The sequence below is a fragment of the Erpetoichthys calabaricus genome, chromosome 5, assembly GCF_900747795.2.
Source record: "Erpetoichthys calabaricus chromosome 5, fErpCal1.3, whole genome shotgun sequence".
Lineage (NCBI taxonomy): Eukaryota > Metazoa > Chordata > Cladistia > Polypteriformes > Polypteridae > Erpetoichthys > Erpetoichthys calabaricus.
Window position 1 is genome coordinate 245,444,232 of NC_041398.2, and position 24,007 is coordinate 245,468,238.

Below are 24,007 nucleotides of genomic sequence, written 5' to 3' on the forward strand. Positions count from 1 at the left end.
TGAAAAATACATCAGATTGCCATTTGGTATTTGACTGTATTGAATTGTCACCTTTTGGGAAGTAACAATATTTGACTTTTTAATCCAGTCTGATATGTACTGGTAGATCTCATCATTTTATCTCATGACTGGAATGGAAAAGGCGTAGTGTGCTGAAGTGCCCAAAATACCAGGAACATCCTCTCTCACCTTGTTGTGTAAAACATATGACCATCAACTCCTGGCTGGCATCTCCAGATCTTTTTACCGGAATAAGAAGTTCACCAATATCCTCTTCGATTTTATACTCGGACTCAGGAATGAAGACAGTTGATTCTACAAGAGACAAAGAGAAGAATTATGCATCAAGAACACTTTGAAGTGCATTTTCACTGTATAATGAGTAGGATATCATATAATTTCAATGGAACTAAGGAAAAACATTCATCCATGAATTTTTCAAACAGGCTTATTCCTTTACAGGTTTGTATAGAGCCCTACACTAGCCACGCAAAATCAGGCAAAAAGGCAGGAACAAACCCTGGACAGAACCCATGGTCCGTTTAACGGCTAACCCACAAATACATAGAAAAAATGGGCACTCATATTTAATTACACAATGCCATTTAGGACCACCAGTCAATTTGAAAATGTGGGAGAAAGTAGCATACTGTATCTGGGCAAAATTTACCCAGACAAGAGCAGAATGTACAAACATACCTGAGATGTACACCCAAATCCCTAGATCTGTTAGGAAGCAGTGGTAATCATTGCACTACTCTACAGGAAAATATCAACAGTGAAAAATACAAAATGTTAACTGTTGTCACACATGGGCATCCGAGGATCCCCTTCCTGACTCTATGAAGGTATGCAATACAATCCTGGGGCGAGATGGGGTGTGGTTGCTAACTGTATCATCTCTTTCTTTTTCTATGAACCGGGAAGATGCTCAATGAGAGCATCCAATCCCCGCCCACAATGTCCCAAATGTCCCGCCCCTTCCGGCCAGGATGTTATAAAGCTGAGTCTTCACCCGAGGAGGGTGTCTCCTTTCAGGGTGTCAGAACTCCCTGTGACTGACATGCTCAAAGAAGCAGTTTATTGAGGTGAGTTAAGTAGGCTGAGAAGGTGGTTGAGAAGCCTGATTTCTGCTGCACCCCCTGAACATCTCTTCTGTTTTTTGGACAATCGCATTAAACAGGGTGGCTCAGTTGGCACTCTATCTAATATTCTTTGGGACTGCAGTTGTCCTTCTATCATTTACACTGTGTAAAAGAAAGCTGATTGTGGTGGTCCTTCAGATCTTTTAATGCAGAAACCCTGATTTAAAAGAGAATGGACATATCAGATGGATGGTCTATGCATAGCCAAAGCATTTCTTATATTTTCAAACTGGGTTATTGTATCCATTCTTTAAGGATTGGCAGCAGCTCTTTTACAACCATCACCAGGAGAGAGGATTTATATAAAAAAGATCTTGCTGATGCCTACTTTGACAGCATCAGTCACCAAACAGGAGCCAGAAATGCTTGGTGGGCCAGTTTTTTAATAGAACACTCACACACATTCAAATTGGGCTGATATGTAGAAGCTGATCAATTTAACCTCTATATATTTGGGAAGACGGAAGAGACTTAAAAACTCAGAGCAAAACTTGCAACCATGACTCCAGAGCAGGAAGGTAGTAATGCTCTCCATGGTGCCACCCAAAAACAATTAGTATAAAATGTAATTATTAAATATGATTATTCAAATTACTACTCGTCACTTTTGGGCCAAACTTTATTTGGCTCTCCCTTTCTGCCTATTTCCAAACTCAAGAGCTGGAGTAAAGGGCAGTGAGAGTCAGGGCCAGCAAATATGCCAGTAGCAAAGGCAATAAGTAGGAGTTGTCCTGTAAGGGATGACAATATGGCTGAAGGAAAGAACCAGCGATGAGCATAGGGAGAACATGCAAACTCCAGGAAGCATGAATTCCAGCCCAGTATCAAACCAGGCGCCCAGGAGTTTTTAGGCAGTAATGTTATTTGCTGCGCCAAGTGTTAAACAAATATTAATGTTGAGTTAATAAATGTAAATTTAGGAAGACACTTCATACCAAAGTTATGAATTACGATGTGAGCATTTTCAGATGTACTGTACACTGACCATTTTTCCACTTAGCAGAAATACTGCTACTCTAAATTGGTTTTAAATCCGGCAGAATTCTTCCAGATTAAGCGTGAATCACGTACTCGAGGAAGTGCATTTGAGATTGAAGCCAGGAGGCACCACTTTACGCAAAGAATTGTGGGAGTCTGGAAACTACCGAGACATGAAGTTGAAGCAGAAACCTTGACAACCTGTAAGGAGGATCTGGATGATGTTGAGACAATTTTGTTATTAGCTAAATGAATAAGGGGATTGGACTGTATGGTCTCCTCTCGTCTGTCAAAGTTCTTATGGTTTATGTCAATGTGGGCGTGTGAATGAGTGTGCCATGTAAATAATAATAATAATAATAATAATTCTTTGCATTCATATAGCATTTTTCTCACTACTCAAAGTGCTTAGCAATTGCAGGTTAAGGGCCATGAAGCACTAGGGTTCATTCCTGCCTGTTAGTAGGATAAGCTATGTCCTTTTCTGACTCCATAATGCACTATATTAAAAAAGGTAAAAAAAAATGCCATACAAAGACATTGATCCAGCAAATTTTTTAAAGTAGGCAAAAAATCACAATTTAGTATCAACATTTAGTGCGTTATACCCATCCAGTCATCCATCTTCTATACCCACTTTATTCTGAGCAGGGCTGCAGGGAAGCTGAAGCCTGGTCCAGAAAGCAAAGGGCGTTACATGTCACTTGGAACTGCAGTTGCTGTTGACAGTGCAATCAAAATTTATCAGCGTATGTAGTGTGCACCCCCAGTTTCTATATTCACACTACAATAGTCATAACCCAGGGATGGCTGACTGGCCAATTTCCCCCATACCTACCATCTCCAGGATCCACAATCTCAACGACTGCAATTTCTGGGAATTCCAGCGCTGCCATGACTGGGTCAGATAGAAGAATCTGGAAGGTCTCAGAAGTCTCATACTCGTTGTCCGTCAGGATTTTCACACGCCATGTTGCTGTGCTCTGACCTGGGTTAAATTGCACTTGCTTTTGGGCCTTCCCTTTAAAATCTTTATCCTTTTCAGCAGTGACATCTTTTGTCCCAATGCCTTGTGATGACAAGAAGAAAGAAAAGTTAAGATGAAGGTCATATAGCAGACAGGCTTACCTGTAATGTTACCAGTTCTTCATTTTGTTCTTTTTGCACTTTCTAAGTATCCACATTAAGTATGTCATTTCTTGGAAGTTAAAGATAAATGTCACACATCTCTAAATTATTCAGTTTATACATCTTTAATTAAGGCAGTCCTATTCAAAGGAGTGACATGTCATAGGAGTGACATAACAAAGGAGTGAAACCTCAGATATAAATTTCAAAGGAGTGACAACCATCCAACCAACCATCCAAGTGATAGGTGAGGCGACAACGATTTTTTTGGCGAGGGTACTTTCAGTTGTGTTATTTTTAATAATTTTTATAATTTTTGGGTTTTTTTAAATAAAATTTTAATAACAATTTGTCACTCCATCGTTATGTCACTCCAATAAAATGTCACTCCTTTAATACGGTATTTATGTCACTATGAAGTGTCACAGACTCACACACCAAGCAAACACTAGGGACAATTTCGGATCACCAATGCTCTTAACCTGCATGTCTTTGGACTGTGGGAGGAAACCCACGCAGACACGGGGAGAACATGCAAATGCAGGGAGGGCCCGGGAAGCGAACCTGGATAAATGATGATTATTAATATTATTATTATCATTGATATTGTTCTTGTTCATCCATCCATCCATCCATTATCCAACCTGCTATATCGTAACTACAGGGTCATGGTGGTCTGCTGGCACCAAATCCCAGCCAACACAGGGCACAAGGCAGGAACAAAGCCCGGGCAGAGCACCAGCCCACCACAGGGCACACAGACCCACACACCAAGCACACACCAGGGACAATTTAGGATCACCAATGCACCTAATCTGCACGTCTTTGGATTGTGGGAGGAAACCCACGCAGACACGGGGAGAACATGCAAACTCCACACAGGGAGGACCCGGGAAGTGAACCACAGGTCTCCTTACTGCGAGGCAGCAGCGCTACCCACTGCACCACCATGCCGCCCTTCTTGTTCATTACTATTATTATTATTTTTTTCTTCAATTCAGTATTACTGAGATGTTAGAATCAGTTTAAGGGGGGAGGTGTTGGATTATTAATCAGGCAGTTAAACAGGCAGACCAGGCAGCAAGGGACCTGGTGGGTGGTTGCAGGAAAGTTCTGGGCTGTTAAGTCAACTCAGGAGTTGTAAGAGTGACTTTATGTAACATCTGTTATTTCCAATAACTTTGAAATAAATTCACAATTGAGAAATTATTCCGACTGGTTATGGAAACATTACAGATAGAATTAGTGACCTTTGTTTGGGCTGAATGGCCAAAAGTTTTCCTACATTCTAGTAAGAACTGCAGCTTGTTTATTCGCTACAGGTAAATGACATAACTTAACCATCTATATGCAAAACAAATTAATATTGATTAAATACTTATAAATGAAACAAGCTAATTATGTTTTTTTCTATACAACATAATAGCTCTCAGAATAAAACAAAAAAAAAAAAAACAACTACCAGTACAAAAAAATGTTTTGCAGCTTTTAAGAGAGTGAATATCCAAATGAAATGGCCATTTTCAGAGCTAATCATTTATGCATTTAACCTTTCCTAACTTTCTGGCAGGAGGTTATGCACTCCCTGAGTCGAGTGACCTTTTAACTCGTGGGCACAGAGAGAGCTGTCATTTGGACAAAAGCTGATTTTGATAGAGCGGCTTATATTTGTGACAAATGTTGCACAAAGGCATGCCACTGGAAGACTTTTTTGAGCTTTTTCCCTCATTTTCTTTGTACTCTCAAAGGGATGTGTCCTATCTCTTTACAAGATCTTGGCGTTTCCATGAACTTTGGTCCTGAGGACGAAGACCTGTACATTTTTCGTTCCTGCTGATGATAGCACTTGACATGTGTTTTGTATTCAAAAGAGAATAAGAATAATGGATGCTGGTGAAAATACACCAGTGAGTCTAGCCTTTATACAATGATTTAGGTTACTTCTCACTGAATTGTCTAAGTATAGACCAGTTGCTTGTGTGATGTGTTGGCTATTTGTTTATTAAAAAGAAATAATTTTTTAAAACATTGCATTTTTCATTACCTTATGAAAACTGAAAATGTGGAGTACTATCTTCTAGATCAGGGGGTCTCCAACCTTTTTTCCCCTGAGAGCTACTTTTACAAAATGAAAATGGCTGAGAGCTAGTCATAAATTGTCTAACGTTTATTCTCATCGCTTATTTCAACCCAAACAAACTGAATACGCTTGTTTTGCCTGAACATTTACAAAATTTTGGGGTCCACAACTCACATTTTGCATTAAAACATCACAAACAAATATTGAGTTCACCTGCAAGTGCATTTTGTACGTCTGTATGCATTTTCTCGTGTATCTCACACTATTGAATTAAAATATGAATGCTGTCAGAACAAAACAATGCAATTCCAAATCCACAGATATGACTTCTCCATTTGTCACTTTGTCACATGTCACTGTGTCACTTTATTCACAGGTCCAGTCGCATGTGTGATGTGTTGTTTAGTTAGTCAGATGACTGGCACTGAGGTGTCTGGTGGAGTGGAGCCACTCAGGTTCACTCTGATGGAGTCATTTAAATGTTCGTCTGTCAGTCTTGTTCTGAACTTTGATTTCATGACATTCATGTCAGGCACCCAGAGATATGGAGACCCAAACAAAGCAGACATTTTCAGAGCTGCTTAGTGAAGATTCTTATAGTTATCTGACTCTACTAAGCTCCAGAAATGCTGTTGAGACTTTAACTGCACATTATTTTGAAGGTGTATAATATATAAAATCCAATGTCTGTCTGTATGTCTGTCCGCTTTTCATGAGAGAACTACTTAACGGATTTCGATCGGGTTTTTTTCTATAATTTGCTTGAATATTCTGGTTGATTTTGTGACTTCTCTCATTTCGCTATGTATCACAGTTCGCTTGCAGTAGCGATTTATTTGCGCAAATCTGAGATCCAAGCAACGGGCCAAGTGGAGGGGCCTTCCTCACTCACTCGCCGGCTTCTGGGCATGTTCCTTAACTCTGCTTAGCTAGCGAACAACAAAACAATTGAATTCAACTTTGTTTGATATTTAAAATAAAGTGTTACTTAGGTCTTGATGAGTTTGAGTCCGGATATTCACTCAAGTGTATGCCACATTGCAAAGATAGATTGCAATTCAGATTGTGGATCGTGATTTTGTGTTAAAAGGTTCGTGATATGATTTTTTGGAAAGATCGCCCACCCCTGATTTGACTAATCAAGTTTTCAAATTTATGTAGGATTCATTAACCCTTTGGCGAGCTACTTGGAAAGGAGTGGTGAGCTACCGGTAGTGTTGGAGACCCCTGCTCTAGATAATCAGGGTGTTATTTTATTTGACTGATATTACATGAAAGAATTCCAGCCATTGTTTCAACACGGTCTATAAAAATTGGATAGGTTATCCCTTGAAACAAAACCCGCAGAAACTCACTGACAAAAGACGTTTCTCCTAAATATCCTCTCCGTTTCAGCGTCACTTCGAGAAATTTGGCGTCTTCGTCCACCAGGAAGTATTCCTTCTCCAATGAAATCCAAGCCCAGTTCAGTCGGAAAGGCTGGCTTTTTAATTTGTTGCCTCCTGCAGTACAAAAGAAAAAAGAAGAAGAATTTAAATTTGATAATGAAGGAGCCAGAAGAGCAAGAAAAGAATGACTCCAACTTCAGAGTTCATCTGTCGGTGTGGATCATGATTATGCCATTCTGGGATTGACAGACTAGGCTTCTGTTTGGAAGTAGAGCACAATTCAGTCGCAAATATACATTTTTAATACTTTTCTTCATATGCTTTATTGTATTATATAAGTGATAGTCATCTCTCTATTATAAAAAAAAATCCTGGAGAGAAACAGTAGGGCGTCGAGACGTGATCTCGACGTTAAGATCACGGAAGACAGTTAAAAGACCCGCGAGGACCTTAAACATGAGACATTGTGCCAAGATATTGACTCAGGACCGTCTCGCGATGACGTAGAACATTGAGATTCTTGCAAGACACGCCCTACTTACAACCAATATCAAATAAGACAATGGATCTGCAAAACATTCAGTCGTGTGAAGGATTTGAGCACACACAGATCCAGGGTCTCATATAAAGCGTATAAGGACAATACGTTATAAATGAAACGTCGACGACTAAGCGAAGAAGAAAGCAGCACAGAGAAAAAAGAGTCAAAAGCTTTGGAGAGAAAAACGAGCGAAAAAGAAAAAATAATCTAGGTGCAAATTCAGAAAATAAGTAAAGTAATTATCAGCCTGTAACAAGTGGAATTGAAACAAAGCACGTCCAATCGTAAAAGACAAAGTAGAACTTCATAAACAAGTTCACAAACGTTGGCGCTATACACATGCAGATCAGATTATGAAAGCAGTGGAATTCGAAAGGCTCAAGAAAAAAAAAACGTATGCGTGATGCCAATGTGGAGAAAGTTAAAGAATATGAAAGTAGGAAAATTAGAAGGTATAAAAAAAAAGAAAGTAAACATCACATTAGCCCAAAAAAAGAGAAATTATTACTTGGAGAAATAACTAAAAGGCGAATAGCGATCGAATATATGGACACAGGTGATATGTCAGAAGTATGTAAATATTGTAAGGCTTTGAAGTTTAAGTCAGAGATTTTCAAAAACGTGTTTTACCTCACGTGCATTTATTGGTTACTTTGCAAAAAAAATGATTAACTGCTGATGATGTAGATCGCTTTGTCTGTGCTGAAATTCCAAACAGAGAGAGCTATCCTGAATTATGGTACATAGTCATGAAACACATGTCTCGTGGACCTCATTTAAAAAATTCAGCATGTTGGGACTCGAAAGATTCCAAATATTGTTTTTACAGAAGTTCTGAAATAAAAGTGAAACTAATGAAATAGCAACAATTCAAAGAAAAAAAAAATCTTAAAAGTGTGTATCTGGAAAAACAAAAACGGGGGTTGGTGAGCAAAGCAAGCAGGGGGCAAAGCCCCCTAGTCTTAATACATAATTCGCCTGCCTCCTCACTCACTCACTCACGTCCGTCCGAAGCCGAATGCACAGTTGCCTTCTGCGCAGCTGGCCGAAAAACCTTACGAGACCGACATCCAACCCCAACATCGCGGCAGGCGGCGGATTTATGGCCGCAAAAATTCAAAGAGAAAGGCGACTTCGATTAAAGCTCTAGAGGCCTGAAAGGCGATTTCGACTACAGCTCGAGGCCTAATTACGCATTCTGATTCAATTACGCATTCATTCAATACACCTATATCAGGTTTGTGGTGCTTATGCTTATTACTATTCCATATTGTACTGGAACATTCATCATTCAGTATTATACTATAGGCCTGGAAAATTCATCAACTAACAGTACAAGCCTGTACCATAATGAGTAAAGCGGACTACAATCATTACAAAACAGCTTCTTCGTTACTTATCATTTGTTCTTCATACACTGCTGACACAAACTCGTGCCCGTTTTATCTTACGTTGCCGAAACGGGCTCTTTGTCTAGTATTTAATAAACAAAACTTCAATTAGTACAGAACCTTTCCATAGTAACCACTATCCAAAGACGCTCTACTGGTACTCTATGGCAAAACAGTGTCTGTATTTCAAAATTTTGATCATTGACACCGTTTATTTTTTCCAATACCTGTCACTAATTCACTATGTGACCCAGAGAAGTCACTTCATCTGCCTGTACTTCTGCGGTAAAACATTCATAAAAATTAAACTATCCTTCTGAAGTAGGGGACTTCATAATCAGATCCTGGAGCGCTACAGAGGCTGCAAGTTTTCATTTCAGCCACTTTCTAAATTAATAACTAATTATTGCTGCTAATTGAACCTACTTATTTGGCTTTAATTGACTTGCTTTTTAAAACTAATAAACCTCTAATTGTTATTTTTTTTTTCATTAACCAGAAGACAAACAATAACAAGTTAGGAAAAAAATGGCCTGCTAATTTAACCCCATTTGCACTGATGCGTCTATCATACATTTTCTATCTGTTATAAAAGAAAATCTTGAGACGAGACAAGACTTTGCCAAGAGATGTTTTCAAGTCCCGCCCTCCTCTTCACTTTTTCCGGTTCACGGCCCACACCTCTCATTCGTGTGAATGTTTTTGTCAGACACAGGTCCTGCACTCTCAGCCCTTATACCTTTTTACGTTTTTCTCACTTTAAGTTCCCAATTAAAGAAGACGTATAATGTCCAAATCTTATTGAAGAATTTCATCCCGAAGGGTTTGCAACAGAAGAAATGAGCACACGGGTAATCCTAGCACCGAGTAACGATGAAGTCAAACGAATTAACGCGAAAATTGTCGATTGGTTACACGGTAAATTGGTTAAATGTGTATCAATAGACTCTGCTGAAACAGTTGGTGGTGATGGTACAGAAGATGAAAACATCAACTTACAATATCACGAAGAAGATCTATAACCGTTAACACTGCCTGGTCTTCCACCGGCCGCATTACTGTTGAAAGAAGGACGTATCGTAATGTTGTTATGTAATTTATGTGTGAGTGATGGGCTATGCAATAGGACAAGATTAGTTGTATTCAAAATTGGTCGAACAATTCTGACAGGCGACAAGAAAGGTAATGTAGTACATCTTCTGCGGATAATAGACACCAAAGGAGATCTTGATATGCCATTCGTATTAAAACATTTTTAGTTTCCTGTTAGAATAGCTTTTGCTACGACAATTAACAAATCACAGGGACAAACATTTGAAAAAGTCGGTTTATTTATTAGATAGAAAGAAACGAAACTCACTCACGGGCAGTTATACATTGCGTTGTCACGATGTAAGTCCAAACACGGAATCAAAATTCAATGTGATACTGACGAAACGTTAATTCCAAATATTGCTTTTACTGACGTTTTACAGCAAAAATGTAACTTTAAAAAGTATTTGTGTGTTAATTTTAAAGCCAAATAGAATGAAAAACGTATAACGCAACAAATACCTCTAACGCAACATGAAACAATTTTCTTTCAATTTTTTGCTATTTTTTAATATGGTTAATTACTTGCTATAAATAGGTCTATAATGCATATGTAACAATTACCATGAAAATAACAATCTGTTTAAATTGTACATCCGCTTCCCCATACGTGAGTGGCAGAGCCGTGAAGTGGCGCCCGCCCGGGTGTTGGTGAGTGAAGCGCAGCAGAGGGCAGAGCCCCCTAGTTTCTTTCAATAAAATTTTTAAAAAGAAAATGTGAAGATCTAAAGAGTGTCTGTCCTGATGAGCAGGTAATTTATACACTCGCGGAGCAAATTATTAGTTAGACCTGTACATCCAGCGGTTGATGTTATTGATTGTCTACAGACAACATGGTGTAGTGGTCAGGCAGACAAAATAGTAAGCCTAAAGTTACTGGCTTAGCCACTGTGGAACACTTAGCTGACATTTATTTTGTACATATTGTGATGGATGGCTTGGAGGCCTTTGCCCCGGCTGGGATGCTTTTATGGAAGGACTTGGAATAATAATAATAATAATTCTTTGCATTTATATAGTGCTTTTCTCACCACTCAAAGCTCTTAGCAATTGCAGGTTAAGGGCCTTGCTCAAGGGTCCAACAGAGCAGAGTCCCTTTTGGCATCTTATGGGATTCAAACTGGCAACCTTCCGATTGCCAGTGCAGATCCCTAGCCTCAGAGCCACCACTCCGCTTGGAGAGAGATGATACGTCCCCCAGGACTTGAGAGGGCAGTCCCCCTGGTTTGTATCGGGGCCACGGGACTGGGGCTTAGAAGCTCAACTCTGCTGGGGTCCATGGCTGCCATCAGGGGGCGCCTGGACAGATGTGAAAGTGCAATCCAGGAGAGGATCCAAGTGCACTGGGAGTACTTCCGGGTGTCCATGCAACTCTTCTGCCACACCAGGAAGTGCTGCCGGAAGATTGTCAGAGGGCACCCCGAGCGCTTCTGGGGGCCGCCTCACTCTATTCAGGGAGCCGGAGTTGGGAGGTGGAGGAGTGAAGGCAGTAATAGTAGAAGAAGAAAGAAAGAGAGAGAGAAATAAGGAAGAAACTGAGCCATAATTGTGGGCATTGTGTGCAAAAGGAAAATAAAAGGACATATTTTGGTACCTGTGTCTCTGTGTGTGTGCGTGTCTGAGGCTGATTTTCCACAGTGTTATTGTCGTACTTGTTCCAGTGCCGCAGTCATGGTGCCAGAGAGTGGTGATGTGTTGTATGTTGGATTTGTCATGCAAGGAAGATTTCGCTGTATGCTGTACAAGTGACAATACTATCACTACTGCTTTGGGTCAAAACGGGAACCAGCCATGGAGAGATACTGTATTATAAGATGCTGATTTGTATTTGATGGAAGTTCATTCTAAATGCAGAGGTCAACAGTTAAGTTCTATATCAGCTTGTGTCACAGTAACCACTTGATAAGACCTTCATATTCACACCAGAAACAGACATACAGTATTATATAGTCCACGTTTATGGCAAAGGTCAGATCAGAAATCACTTTCCAAGCAGTACATTTACCAGATATGCTTCAAGCATTTATTTAGCAAGAAATGGCCGACTGCCAAGCATTTTCAAATACAATAAAAGCTTATTTTAGTGTGACAGCTGCTAGGCAAACTTCACTCCAGATACTACTAAACTATGTGGAGTTATAAAAACAGCTAAAAGAAAAATCATGCACAGTATATTTTTAGTAGTAAAAAGGCAGATTTTAAAAGGAATATAAGCAGTCAAAAATAATTAAAATTCAGAAAAGAAAAGTATTGAACAAATTGAGTAGAAGTTTCAAATTTGCTTTTCAGTAAACAAAAATCAATAAACATTAGCACATTTACAATATATATATATGGGCTATCAAAAAAAGATTAGCAAAGGTAGCCAAGAATCTACATACAAAAATCCATCCATCCATCCATCCATTTTCCAACCTGCTGAATCCGAACACAGGGTCATGGGGGTCTGCTGGAGCCAATCCCAGCCAACACAGGGCACAAGGCAGGAACCAATCCTGGGCAGGGTGCCAACCCACCGCAGATATACAAAAATGTTGTGCAAAATCATTAGATGAGATTTATGAACCTCATTTTATAGATAGATAGATAGATAGATAGATAGATAGATAGATAGATAGATAGATAGATAGATAGATAGATAGATAGATAGAGTGAAAGGCACTATATGATAGATAGATAGATAATGTGAAAGGCACTATATGATAGATAGATAGATAGATAGATAGATAGATAGATAGATAGATAGATAGATAGATAGATAGATAATGTGAAAGGCACTATATAATAGATAGATAGATAGATAGATAGATAGATAGATAGATAGATAGAGTGAAAGGCACTATATGATAGATAGATAGATAATGTGAAAGGCACTATATGATAGATAGATAGATAGATAGATAGATAGATAGATAGATAGATAGATAGATAGATAGATAGATTTTTATAAAAATAAAAATTCAATACAATAAAAATAAAAATAGAATAGAATTTGTCAAAACACTTCTGTTTTCCTATGTCATGATGTCCATTTAGTACATAAGTACCGAAAAAAATTGGGCCAACTAGTCAGAAAGCAAGTAATCTGCTTAATGGGAACTTCACATTCCTCAGTAGCTCACGCACAAGATGCAGGTAGTGTTACTTGAACCTAAGATGCAGCCTAATTACTAACCCTACTGTCTTTTTGTAGGCTTGATGATCTTTGATGGCATGATTACATTATGGCCTCTCAGTGGTCCCTGACCTTTCCACTCATCTGGGGGCCTCTATCCCAATTTGTTGGACCCATAACAACATCAAAAAGCCCCAGCTGGAATCCCTCATGTTGTAACGAGAACAGCTAAACCTATTGGTCTTGCACCAGTAACCACCAGTCATAGACAGGGTGAGAGGGCCAGGCTTGCCTGCACGACTCTGGAAAAATGCTGAGAATTCTGTTGCACAGTCTCTGACACACAGATATAGAAATGATTGAGATAGGAATACTAGGGGGCTTCGCCCCCTGCTCGCTTCGCTTGCCAACCCCTGTGTTTGGTTAATTGGATATACAATTTTACATTTTTTTTTGGAATTGTTTCAATTTCATTATTTTCACTTTTACTTTAAAGCTTCATTAAAAACAATATTTTTTGGAGACACATTGTGACAACGCAACGTATAACTGCCCGTGAGTGAATATTGTTTCTGTTTCTGTAATAAATAATCCGTGTTTTTCTGTTTGTCCCTGTGATTTATTGATTGTCATAGCAAAATCTATTCTCACGGTAAACTGTAAACATTTTAGTACGAATGGCATATCACGATCTCCTTTGGTATGTAATGTTATTCGTGGAATATATACATCACCTTTCTTTTTGCCTGTTAAGATTTGCATTGCTTCTCCGAGATCATCAATATACACCCGACCGAATTGTGTACTCATTGAAATTTAACTTGTCGTTCCTTTAACTGTTGAGGGACCACAGATTCTCATAGCATATGGTCCATTATTGTGTAAATCCACGTTTTGTCCATTGAATGATGCGAATGCGAAAAGACTTTGTTGTCTACTCTTTTTTTCAGACCTGGTATTTTTTCAATTACACCTGGTTCTGATGATTAATCACCTTTTGTTTGCGGTAATGCAATCGTTTCTATCTTTTCTTTGATACTGTAGTGACTGACATGATAAAGTGTCACAAAAGTTTTACTTGAACAATCGCTGACTTCCTAACCCCAAACACAACTTTCTAGCACCCTCTCCAATGCCCCCGACCGCATCAAATCAATACCCCGCTATCAGTCCTCCGTGCTGTACTCCGCCATCCCTCAATCGGACCTAACAGTCACTTAAAACCAAAAAGCCCTCAACCTGGCTGGGACGCTACAATACTTTCGAATTTTACTGCTTTCATATTCTGTACCTTTCTCTGCATGTGTATCGTGCCATCGATTGTTTGAGCTTTTCGAATTCCACTGCGTTCATAATCTCTTATCTGCCTTTTTTTCTCTCCAATGCCTTTGGGTCTCTATTCTCCGTATTGTCCTTATACGCTTTCTATGCGCTGAGAGCACATGATTTGTGTGTACTATGTGCTTGTACACGATTGATTTTTTTTCGATGGGTGTGCTCTTATATATTCCGTACTCTCTTTCTGGACCTTTGCGGACCCCGTAGTGTGTTACGTTTGACTCTGGGGTGCAGTGCAGAAGCCTCTTTTCTGTGTGGCTATGTCGGTAGCTATGGGCGCGTTGTTTATCCAGGCGGGCTCGTGTTTGTCTATCCGTCAGTCGAGCTCGTTCATTTTGAACCCGTGCCTGCTTTGCTTCCGCAGTTTCAGACATGCGTTGTAGGCGCCTGTGTTCATTGATCTTATCCAGGTGGGCTCGTGTGTGTATCGTTGAGCTGTATTGTGTTTGAATTTGGTGTAAAGCGTTCAGCGGTTTGTACAATCCCAAGCAACACATTATTCCTAACTTCACTCCGCAGTAGTGCCACTCACTCACTATGGCGGTGACGCCTGCTGCTATTTCCGTTAGTTGAGCTGTACGCGCCTGCACAGTACGTCTCATGGTCCCATCGCCGTGTACCTGCGTCCATGCCATCCAGTTACCTGCGTCCATGCCATCCGGTTTATCATTCTCGGTTAGTAATATGGATAAGTAACAAGCTGGTTCCATTTTGTAGATGATACCAATATACAGTGCATCCGGAAAGTATTCACAGCGCATCACTTTTTCCACATTTTGTTATGTTACAGCCTTATTCCAAAATGGATTAAATTCATTGTTTTCCTCAGAATTCTACACACAACACCCCATAATGACAACATGAAAAAAGTTTACTTGAGGTTTTTGCAAATTTATTAAAAATAAAAAAACTGAGAAATCCCATGTCCATAAGTATTCACAGCCTTTGCTCAATACTTTGTCGATGCCCCTTTGGCAGCAATTCCAGCCTCAAGTCTTGTTGAATATGATGCCACAAGCTTGGCACACCTATCCTTGGCCAGTTTCGCCCATTCCTCTTTGCAGCACCTCTCAAGCTCCATCAGGTTGGATGGGAAGCGTCGGTGCACAGCCATTTTAAGATCTCTCCAGAGATGTTCAATCGGATTCAAGTCTGGGCTCTGGCTGGGCCACTCAAGGACATTCACAGAGTTGTCCTGAAGCCACTCCTTTGATATCTTGGCTGTGTGCTTAGGGTCGTTGTCCTGCTGAAAGATGAACCGTCGCCCCAGTCTGAGGTCAAGAGCGCTCTGGAGCAGGTTTTCATCCAAGATGTCTCTGTACATTGCTGCAGTCATCTTTCCCTTTATCCTGACTAGTCTCCCAGTCCCTGCCACTGAAAAACATCCCCACAGCATGATGCTGCCACCACCATGCTTCACTGTAGGGATGGTATTGGCCTGGTGATGAGCGGTGCCTGGTTTCCTCCAAACATGACGCCTGGCATTCACACCAAAGAGTTCAATCTTTGTCTCATCAGACCAGAGAATTTTCTTTCTCATGGTCTGAGAGTCCTTCAGGTGCCTTTTGGCAAACTCCAGGCGGGCTGCCATGTGCCTTTTACTAAGGAGTGGCTTCTGTCTGGCCACTCTACCATACAGGCCTGATTGGTGGATTGCTGCAGAGATGGTTGTCCTTCTGGAAGGTTCTCCTCTCTCCACAGAGGACCTCTGGAGCTCTGACAGAGTGACCATCGGGTTCTTGGTCACCTTCCTGACTAATGCCCTTCTCCCCTGATCACTCAGTTTAGATGGCTGGCCAGCTCTAGGAAGAGTCCTGGTGGTTTTGAACTTCTTCCACTTAGGGATGATGGAGGCCACTGTGCTCATTGGGACCTTCAAAGCAGCAGAAATTTTTCTGTAACGTTCCCCAGATTTGTGCCTTGAGACAATCCTGTCTCGGAGGTCTACAGACAGTTCCTTTGACTTCATGCTTGGTTTGTGCTCTGACATGAACTGTCAACTGTGGGACCTTCTATAGACAGGTGTGTGCCTTTCCAAATCATGTCCAGTCAACTGAATTTACCACAGGTGGACTCCAATGAAGCTGCAGAAACATCTCAAGGATGATCAGGGGAAACAGGAGGCACCTGAGCTCAATTTTGAACTTCGTGGCAAAGGCTGTGAATACTTATGTATATGTGCTTTCTCAATTTTTTTATTTTTAATAAATTTGCAAAAATCTCAAGTAAACTTTTTTCACGTTGTCATTATGGGGTGTTGTGTGTAGAATTCTGAGGAAAAAAATTAATTTCATCCATTTTGGGATAAGGCTGTAACATAACAAAAAGTGGAAAAAGTGATGAAGCACTGTGAATACTTTCTGGATGCACTGTATGTGAACCTGAGGGGTGGGCAAGCAAACTTCACATAGCAGGAACCCCAACCTGGAATCCAACCAATGTGCAAGTGCTGTGAGGTGGCACCACTGCCACCTGTGCCATGGTGGTGCTCAAATGAAAGTGGAAATTGATGCATCAGTAATAAAGTCTTATTTGGAATTCCTAGTGCCTGATGCCCACCCTCATAGCTTTACTATATGTGCTGTATTTAAAAAAATAAACACGGCTCTCTGTGAAGACCTGGATCATTTCTCTCTGTCTCAAAGTTAATTTTTCATACAGGCTGCTGACAAATGTTGGAGTGTTCATTTGTTGATGTACTCTGTTATGCTTTGAAAAGTAAAAGCAGAAGATATGCTGGGTGGCGCGTATTTTGCCTTGATTAAAAGCTAGAAGAGTCAACTGCTTGCTCCCTTATTCACTGCTTTTGTTTCTTTCTTTTTTGTTTTTAATCAGCTTTTTACGGCACACTTCAATTCCCCGGCTGGTTGACTTTTTGGAATGCTAACAACACCTGCTTCGTGGCGAGATGTTGACGTTACTGTTTCCTTTGACCCTCATGCTCACAAGTAGCCTTAGACACAACACCTTGACCTGCCATGCCTAGATGAAATAAAAAAGAAAAGGAAAGTGCCCTTGGATTTGGAAAAAGGAGAAGACGTCTTTCCAATTAACACGCAGTATCTATTCTGTTTTCAAGCTGGGGCGGGCAAAGTCGTTCCTGGAGGGCGGGTTTTTGCTCCAACCCAGTTGCTTAATAAGAAACACTCATTGCTCAAATAACACTTTTCTGCTTCACTTTAGTTGCCTCACCCGTTAAGAATTTGAACCCTTATTGCTAATTTTAGTCTTAAACAGCTGTATTCTTGGTTTTTAATCGCTCCTTATTAGCCACCGGTAACAGCGCACAAACACGATAACGTGCAGTGAATACACTTGACTTATAGTGTAGGGTAGGGTGGTAGTCGAAAACTCTTTCGACTTGAGCATTCCTAGTTTTCATCCTCGTTCTCTGTACATTACCATTTGCTCAGAGGTTGATGTGCTTGTTGTTTTCTGAGCAGCTCTTGTTTTCTCCACTATAGCGGCCGGCTTCTTCTCTTCTATTGTCGACATCTTTTTGCGTTAAAACTGATTAGGTCAGTGTTAGTGTTGCAATTACTTAGTACGTTTTCCTTAATTTTTCACTTAAGCTGGCATTTAGGTGTTCAATCTGCCTCAAGATTGATTTAAGACAGCAGTTCTCAAACTGTACTGGTGCAAATGTTGCCATATGTGGCGTAATTTCGCTATTCGCAGGAAAATTTGAAACTTGTAGCGGTGTATCGGCAGCAAAAAATATAGGAATAAATTTTATTAGGGTTTCAAAAAAACGTTAGGGGGGCGCGATTAAAACTGTTATGAAAACTCGGGTCGCAAATACTTAAAGGTTGAGAAACGCTGATTTAAGATATGGAGAGGTAGAGGAAGTGACGGCGATGCTGGTAGGGAATGAGAACGGCGCCCGTATGCATGCGCCGCACGGCCGCCCTGCTGTACGATACCGAGAGTTGATTCTACAATAAAATAAAAATAAAAAAGAGGAATAACCTTGGAGGTTAATCACCTCCCTGAAAGCGGATAGTAGACATCACGTAGTATATGAGTACCAAATTTCAGGTCAAAGAGTCAAACAGTTTGCGAGCTACAGGTGATTTAAAATCCTGGACAGACAACCGAACAGCCATGATTGCGTATTATACTGTACCAATAACGGCGCACGGCTATAACGATAATGTACAGTGAATATACTTGACTTATAGTTTTCCTTCTCTTTCTTTCTCTGTACGTTTATCATTCGTTTGCTCAGAGGTTGATGCGCTTGCTGCTTCCTGAGCAGCTCTCGTTTTCTCCACCCTAGTGGCCCGCGTCTTCTCTTCTATCGTCGACATCTTTTCGCATTAAAACTTATTAAGTCAGAGTTTGTGTTGCAATTAGTAAGATTTCCTTAATTTTTCACTTAAGCTGGCACTTAAGTATTCAATCTGCCTCAAGAATGATTTAAGATACGAAGAGGTAGAGGAAGTGATGGCGAAGGTGGTAGGGAATGAGAATGGCGCCCGTACACATGCACCACATGGCTGCCTGCTGCCTGCTATCGAGAGTGGATTCTACAATAAAATAAAAATAAAAAAGAGGAATAACCTTGGTGGTCAATCACCTCCCCGAAAGTGGATTGCAGCGGTCATGTAGTATATGTGTACCAAATTTCAGATCTATAGTTCAAACGGTTTGTGAGCTACAGGTGATTTAAAATCCTGGACAGACAAACGGACAGCCATGGTAGCATATTATATAAGAAGATAGCATGCAAATGGCAAAAGAAACCAGCAGGTCTCCATTTAGCTTGTTACCATTTACACCCGTGTGTATTTATCGTACACTATTGGGTTTAATTATTTGGAAGGAAAGTGAAGAGAAAAAAGTGAAGGACTGAGAATTTCTCATCCATTTTAGCCTTCAAATCATTTGGATGATATCCTTATAGAGAAAAGCCAAGCAAAATGACACCTTTTATTGGCTAACTAAAAAGATGGTACTACGTGATATCCTTAGAAAGGGAAAAAAAAAATCTAGGATATGAGAAGGACCCGACATGACAGAGTTAAAGTGTGGCAGACAACTGGGGACCTTGCCCCGCTGGGACGCCTGGAGAGCAGAAGGACCGTGTGAGTGGCAATACCATTCCCGGGACACGAGAGGGCAGCCCTCCCTGGTTTGCATCAGGGGTCACGGGACTGGAGCTTGGAAGCCCAATCCTGTTGGGGGACCGTGGGCCACCGCCAAGGGGTGCTTGGACAATCCCGGAGCCTTGGACTGCAGCACTTCCACCACACCAGGAAGTGCTGTCGGACTGATTGCCAAAATGGAAGATTAGGATTTTTAAAACTAAAGGAAAATAAGAAGGACTTTTACAAGAAAGTGACGGAGATTTTCATGGAGAAGGATAGGCGCATTACAAATAAAGTTAAGACCATAAATGGTTTTCAATTTTATAAAAAATGGGATCGGACTAAGAAAAAATTCAAATTATTTAAAACTAAATTTTGACCCCTTTTATTGGCTAACTAACAAGATTACAATATGCAAGCTTTTGAGGCAACTCAGGCCCCTTCTTCAGGTGAGATGTAAAGACCTTAAATAAAATATTGTTTTGTTTTTCTTGTTATCCTTTTGTTGAACAGTCTGTATTTAAATTAAATAAAGCATGAGAATTAAAAGGTTTTAAAAACAACTAAATATTTCAATTATGGTCAAAATTGAAGTTTGTAATAATTCTTTGCATTTATATAGTGCTTTACTTACTACTCAAAGCACTCAGCAATTGCAGGTTAAGGGCCCAACAGAGCAGAGTCCCTATTGGCATTTACAGGATTCGAACCAGCAACCTTCCGATTGCCAGTGCAGAGCCACCATTCCGCCTGTACCTGTATCATTTATATTGTATGAGTATGAATTGTGGAATTCAGTCCTAGCCAGCACAGGGCGCAAGGCAGGAACAAATCCCGGGCAGGGCGCCAACCCACCGCAGGGCACACACACACCAAGCACACACTGCATGTCTTTGGACTGTGGGAGGAAACCCACGCAGACACGGGGAGAACATGCAAACTCCACGCAGGGAGGACTCGGGAAGCAAACCCAGGTCTCCTAACTGCGAGGCAGCAGAGCTACCACTGTGCCACCATATCTGTCTATCTATCATATAGTGCATTTCATACTATTTATCTACCTATCTACATGTATGTAGCACCTTACATATCTATCTATCACATATATAGTAATATATATCCATCCATCCATTATCCAACCCACTATACCCTAACTACAGGGTCACGGGGGTCTGCCGGAGCCAATCCCAGCTAACACAGGGCACAAGGCAGGAAACAAACCCCGGGCAGGGTGCCAGCCCACCGCTGATAAAACATACAGCCAGCCATTTTCCAACCCGCTATATCCTAACTACAGGGTCATAAGGGTCTGCTGGAGCCAATCCCAGCCAACACAGGGCACAAGGCAGGAACCAGTCCCGGGCAGGGTATAAAACATACAGTAAATCTTAAAAAAAACAGGTAAATATCAAATTCAAATTATTTAAAACTAAATTTTGACCTTAAATAAGAGAAAAGCCAAGCAAAATTACCCTTTTTATTGGCTAACTAAAAAGATTACAATATGCAAGCTTTCGAGGCAACTCAGGCCCCTTCTTCAGGTGAGATGTAAAGACCTTATGTAGCACCTTACATATCTATCTATCACATATATAGTAATATATATCCATCCATCCATTATCCAACCCACTATACCCTAACTACAGGGTCACGGGAGTCTGCCGGAGCCAATCCCAGCTAACACAGGATGCAAGACAGGAAACAAACCCCGGGCAGGGTGCCAGCCCACCGCAGGGCACACAGACCCACACACCAAGCACACACTAGGGATAATTTAGAATTGGCAATGCACCTAACCTGCATGTCTTTGGGAGGAAACCCACGCAGACACAGGGAGAACATGCAAACTCCACGCAGGGAGGACACAGGAAGCGAACCCTGAATTGTGGAATTGCAACGGCAAATTTAGAACACATGGAGGGTGTGGAGCAAATGCGCTCTGTCCGCTCTCTCTCTCTCTATAAATGTAACGTTCTTTCTTAGCCAAATATGCGCCTTACCTGCGTCTGCGTGTGTGTAAAGAAATGCTGATGAGATATGAAACATAACCAGTAGTCAACGTGCATGCTGGCTGCCAGTTGAATAGTCAATAAGCTGCTCTTTTGGGTTCATAGATTTGTAAATCTGACCCCGAAGGAGTCACCAGCCATGAACCTCATCACACGTCACCGATTGCTTCCTTCCTTTTGGCCACTGCTGCCAGGATGTGTTCCATCCCTCACCTCTCCCTTAATTGGACTAAGCAAGTCTGAGAATGGTATGCACTGTAAAAATTCCCTCAAAGTGCTCTGTCTGCAAAATGACACCCTCGGCTGAAGCAGCACTTTTTTTTTGTTCTATAATCTCTGCACATGGCGCTGGTGCTGCAGTCTCCAACACTTAATGAAATTTGGGAACCTTTAGGTTACAAGGGGGGGAAAAAAACAAAAATAAACATAGCCGTGCCTTTTCATATTTATTACCAAAGCCAGACATTAATTTTATTAAATAGCATGAGGAGGCTAAATCTAACAACTCAGGAACTTTTTTTTGTGTGTGTGTGAGAGACGAGACTTCATCTGTCACTGCTGAGTAAATACTCTTCCTTCCTCATTTGGTTTTACTGTTATAAATGACCCCCTCTCCAAATCTCTCACAGAGCTCCAGAGGCCCACTCCACTTGATTGCTTTTCTGTGAAGGTTAATTGTGTGTTTGCTGTGTAAACGGTGAGCTTGAAAAGCTCTGAGGATAATGGCTGTCAATTGCTTTCTTATGCATGTGTGAGCTGCCGCCCTCCTCCTCCTCCTCCTTCTCTTGCTCCTCGTCCCACTGAAACCAAACTCATACAGCTATTCTTGATGGAGCTCACATTTCTTACAGCTATGTCTAAAAATACCAGAAGCATTTATCACATTTCTCTGCGTCTATTCCAAGTGGGACCAATGGATACAGAAGTGGGAACTTTGTTTATTTTTATTCAGCAACTGTTTTTTAATCCACGTCTTTTTCTTTTATTAAAAGATTTCAATGACAACACAGATTTGTTTGTCATCGTTACGAAGCAGCAAAAAAGTTAGAGAAAAAAAAAAAGGGGTCCGCACTGTGCATATTTACAGTATTTTGACATTTTAATTCCTTGATTTGAAGAGCATTTCAGCACTTGTGCAAACTGGAATTTACAGGCATGTCACTATAGTAGGGACAAGCAAGGTCAGTGAATGGTACGAAGATGGAGTTTTGAGCATTCCTCCTCCCGATGTTCATTTTAATTCAGTGTTCTGTAGGGGGCGCCAGACCACCGGTGGATACACACAAACACAGCCAAGCTAAAACAAGCCGGGCTTCTGACTTTAGTCAAGCAAACTATGCAGATAACCGTGCCATTGGATTGTAGCCTTTATATATGTTATGGCCAAAGCCTGCCAAAGTGGGAAGTGTCCAGCCAAATCGGGAAATGGCCAATGTCGCTGTAAATTGACCAGCCAATGTCCGATCTTTCCTTGATTTTGGGATTTGGCCAGCCAGTTTGCGAAATAGCATGGGGCTATCGGCCAAAGTCAGAAGAAAAAAGGCATGAGCAGATTTTGGTGGGTTTGTATAATTTCATACTTTATACAATCTCTTTACTTTATAAATATCCATCATCACTTGTTACAACAAGATGAACTTTTATGACATTTCGAATTGCACAACAGTTTCTTATTTCTACATTTGCAGCGATTTGTTGTGCACTTAGTAGTGCAATTTCATCAAGTGTAGCCTTGGCCACCGGTCAGTGATTGGGAAGACGTGATTTTTCTTCTGTGCCTACAGATTCCAGTGTGAGCAGTTTCTCATGCAGAATGGAAAACTCACTTCTGAATCTTCATCTGAATTTTTAAGCATCTTCGCACCTTGAGTGCATCAAATTTTGGCCGGGAATTTCTTGCCAGTTTTGCGAAATGGCCGGCCAAAGTAGCATATACACTGGTCATTTCTAGTAATTCGGACTTTGGCCACACCTCCCGGCCAAAATGCGAAACGGCCGGCCAATTCGGGAACTGGCAGAACTTCGGGTTTTGGCCGTAACATATACATTGTCACCGTGTCTCATATATAAATGTCTACGTGTGGAAGTGTGTGTGTCTGTCTGTCCGGCCTGGAAGTGCGAGGCTACAGCATGAAGCTCAAAGTGCCGGCAAGGCGGCCCCAAGTTAACGAGTTGCAAGAAGAAAGAAGAGCGAGGCTACAGCATGAAGCTGAAAGAAAGCGAATCCTTTGCCAAAGTCAAACAGCCGATGAAAGACAAACTTGCTTAGCTGCTAATACACAAGGGAGGCGAGCACATCAGCAAAACGAAATCTTTGAGGAGAGAGAAATTCGCTTAGCCACTGATAGACAACGTGTGGCGAGCACGTCCACAAAACAAAAACTGCCGACTCTGCATATTAATTTTTTTCTTTCTGACAAGTTCAATAGTTTCTAGGAGCCTGGGCTTTTTACAGCTTGGGCTTACACAGCTATCTTATATATAAATGTCTACGCGTGGAAGTGTGTGTGTCTGTCTGTCCAGCCCAGAAGTACGAGGATACAACAGCATGAAAGTGAAAGAAAGCGACTCAGTCGCCAAAGTGAAACCACCGACGAAAGACAAACTCACTTAGCCGCTAATACACAAGCGAGGAGAGCACATCGGCAAAACAAAATCTCAAAGGAGAGAGAAACCTGCATAGCTGCTGATAACAAGGGGGGCGAGCACGTC

At 41.0% G+C, this 24,007-nt stretch overlaps 1 protein-coding gene across 1 annotated transcript in view; it reads right to left on the reverse strand.

Annotated features, from left to right (window-relative positions):
* The window catches only part of frem3 (Fras1 related extracellular matrix 3), a 198,626-nt gene that overhangs the window by 76,712 nt on the left and 97,907 nt on the right, over positions 1-24,007 (reverse strand). Inside the window, exons 3-5 of the mRNA XM_051928095.1 lie at positions 6,687-6,833; positions 2,962-3,192; positions 190-315 (exon numbers count right to left, since the gene is read on the reverse strand). Coding sequence (XP_051784055.1) covers positions 190-315; positions 2,962-3,192; positions 6,687-6,833 — 504 coding nt within the window. The remainder of the gene's footprint in view (positions 1-189; positions 316-2,961; positions 3,193-6,686; positions 6,834-24,007) is intronic.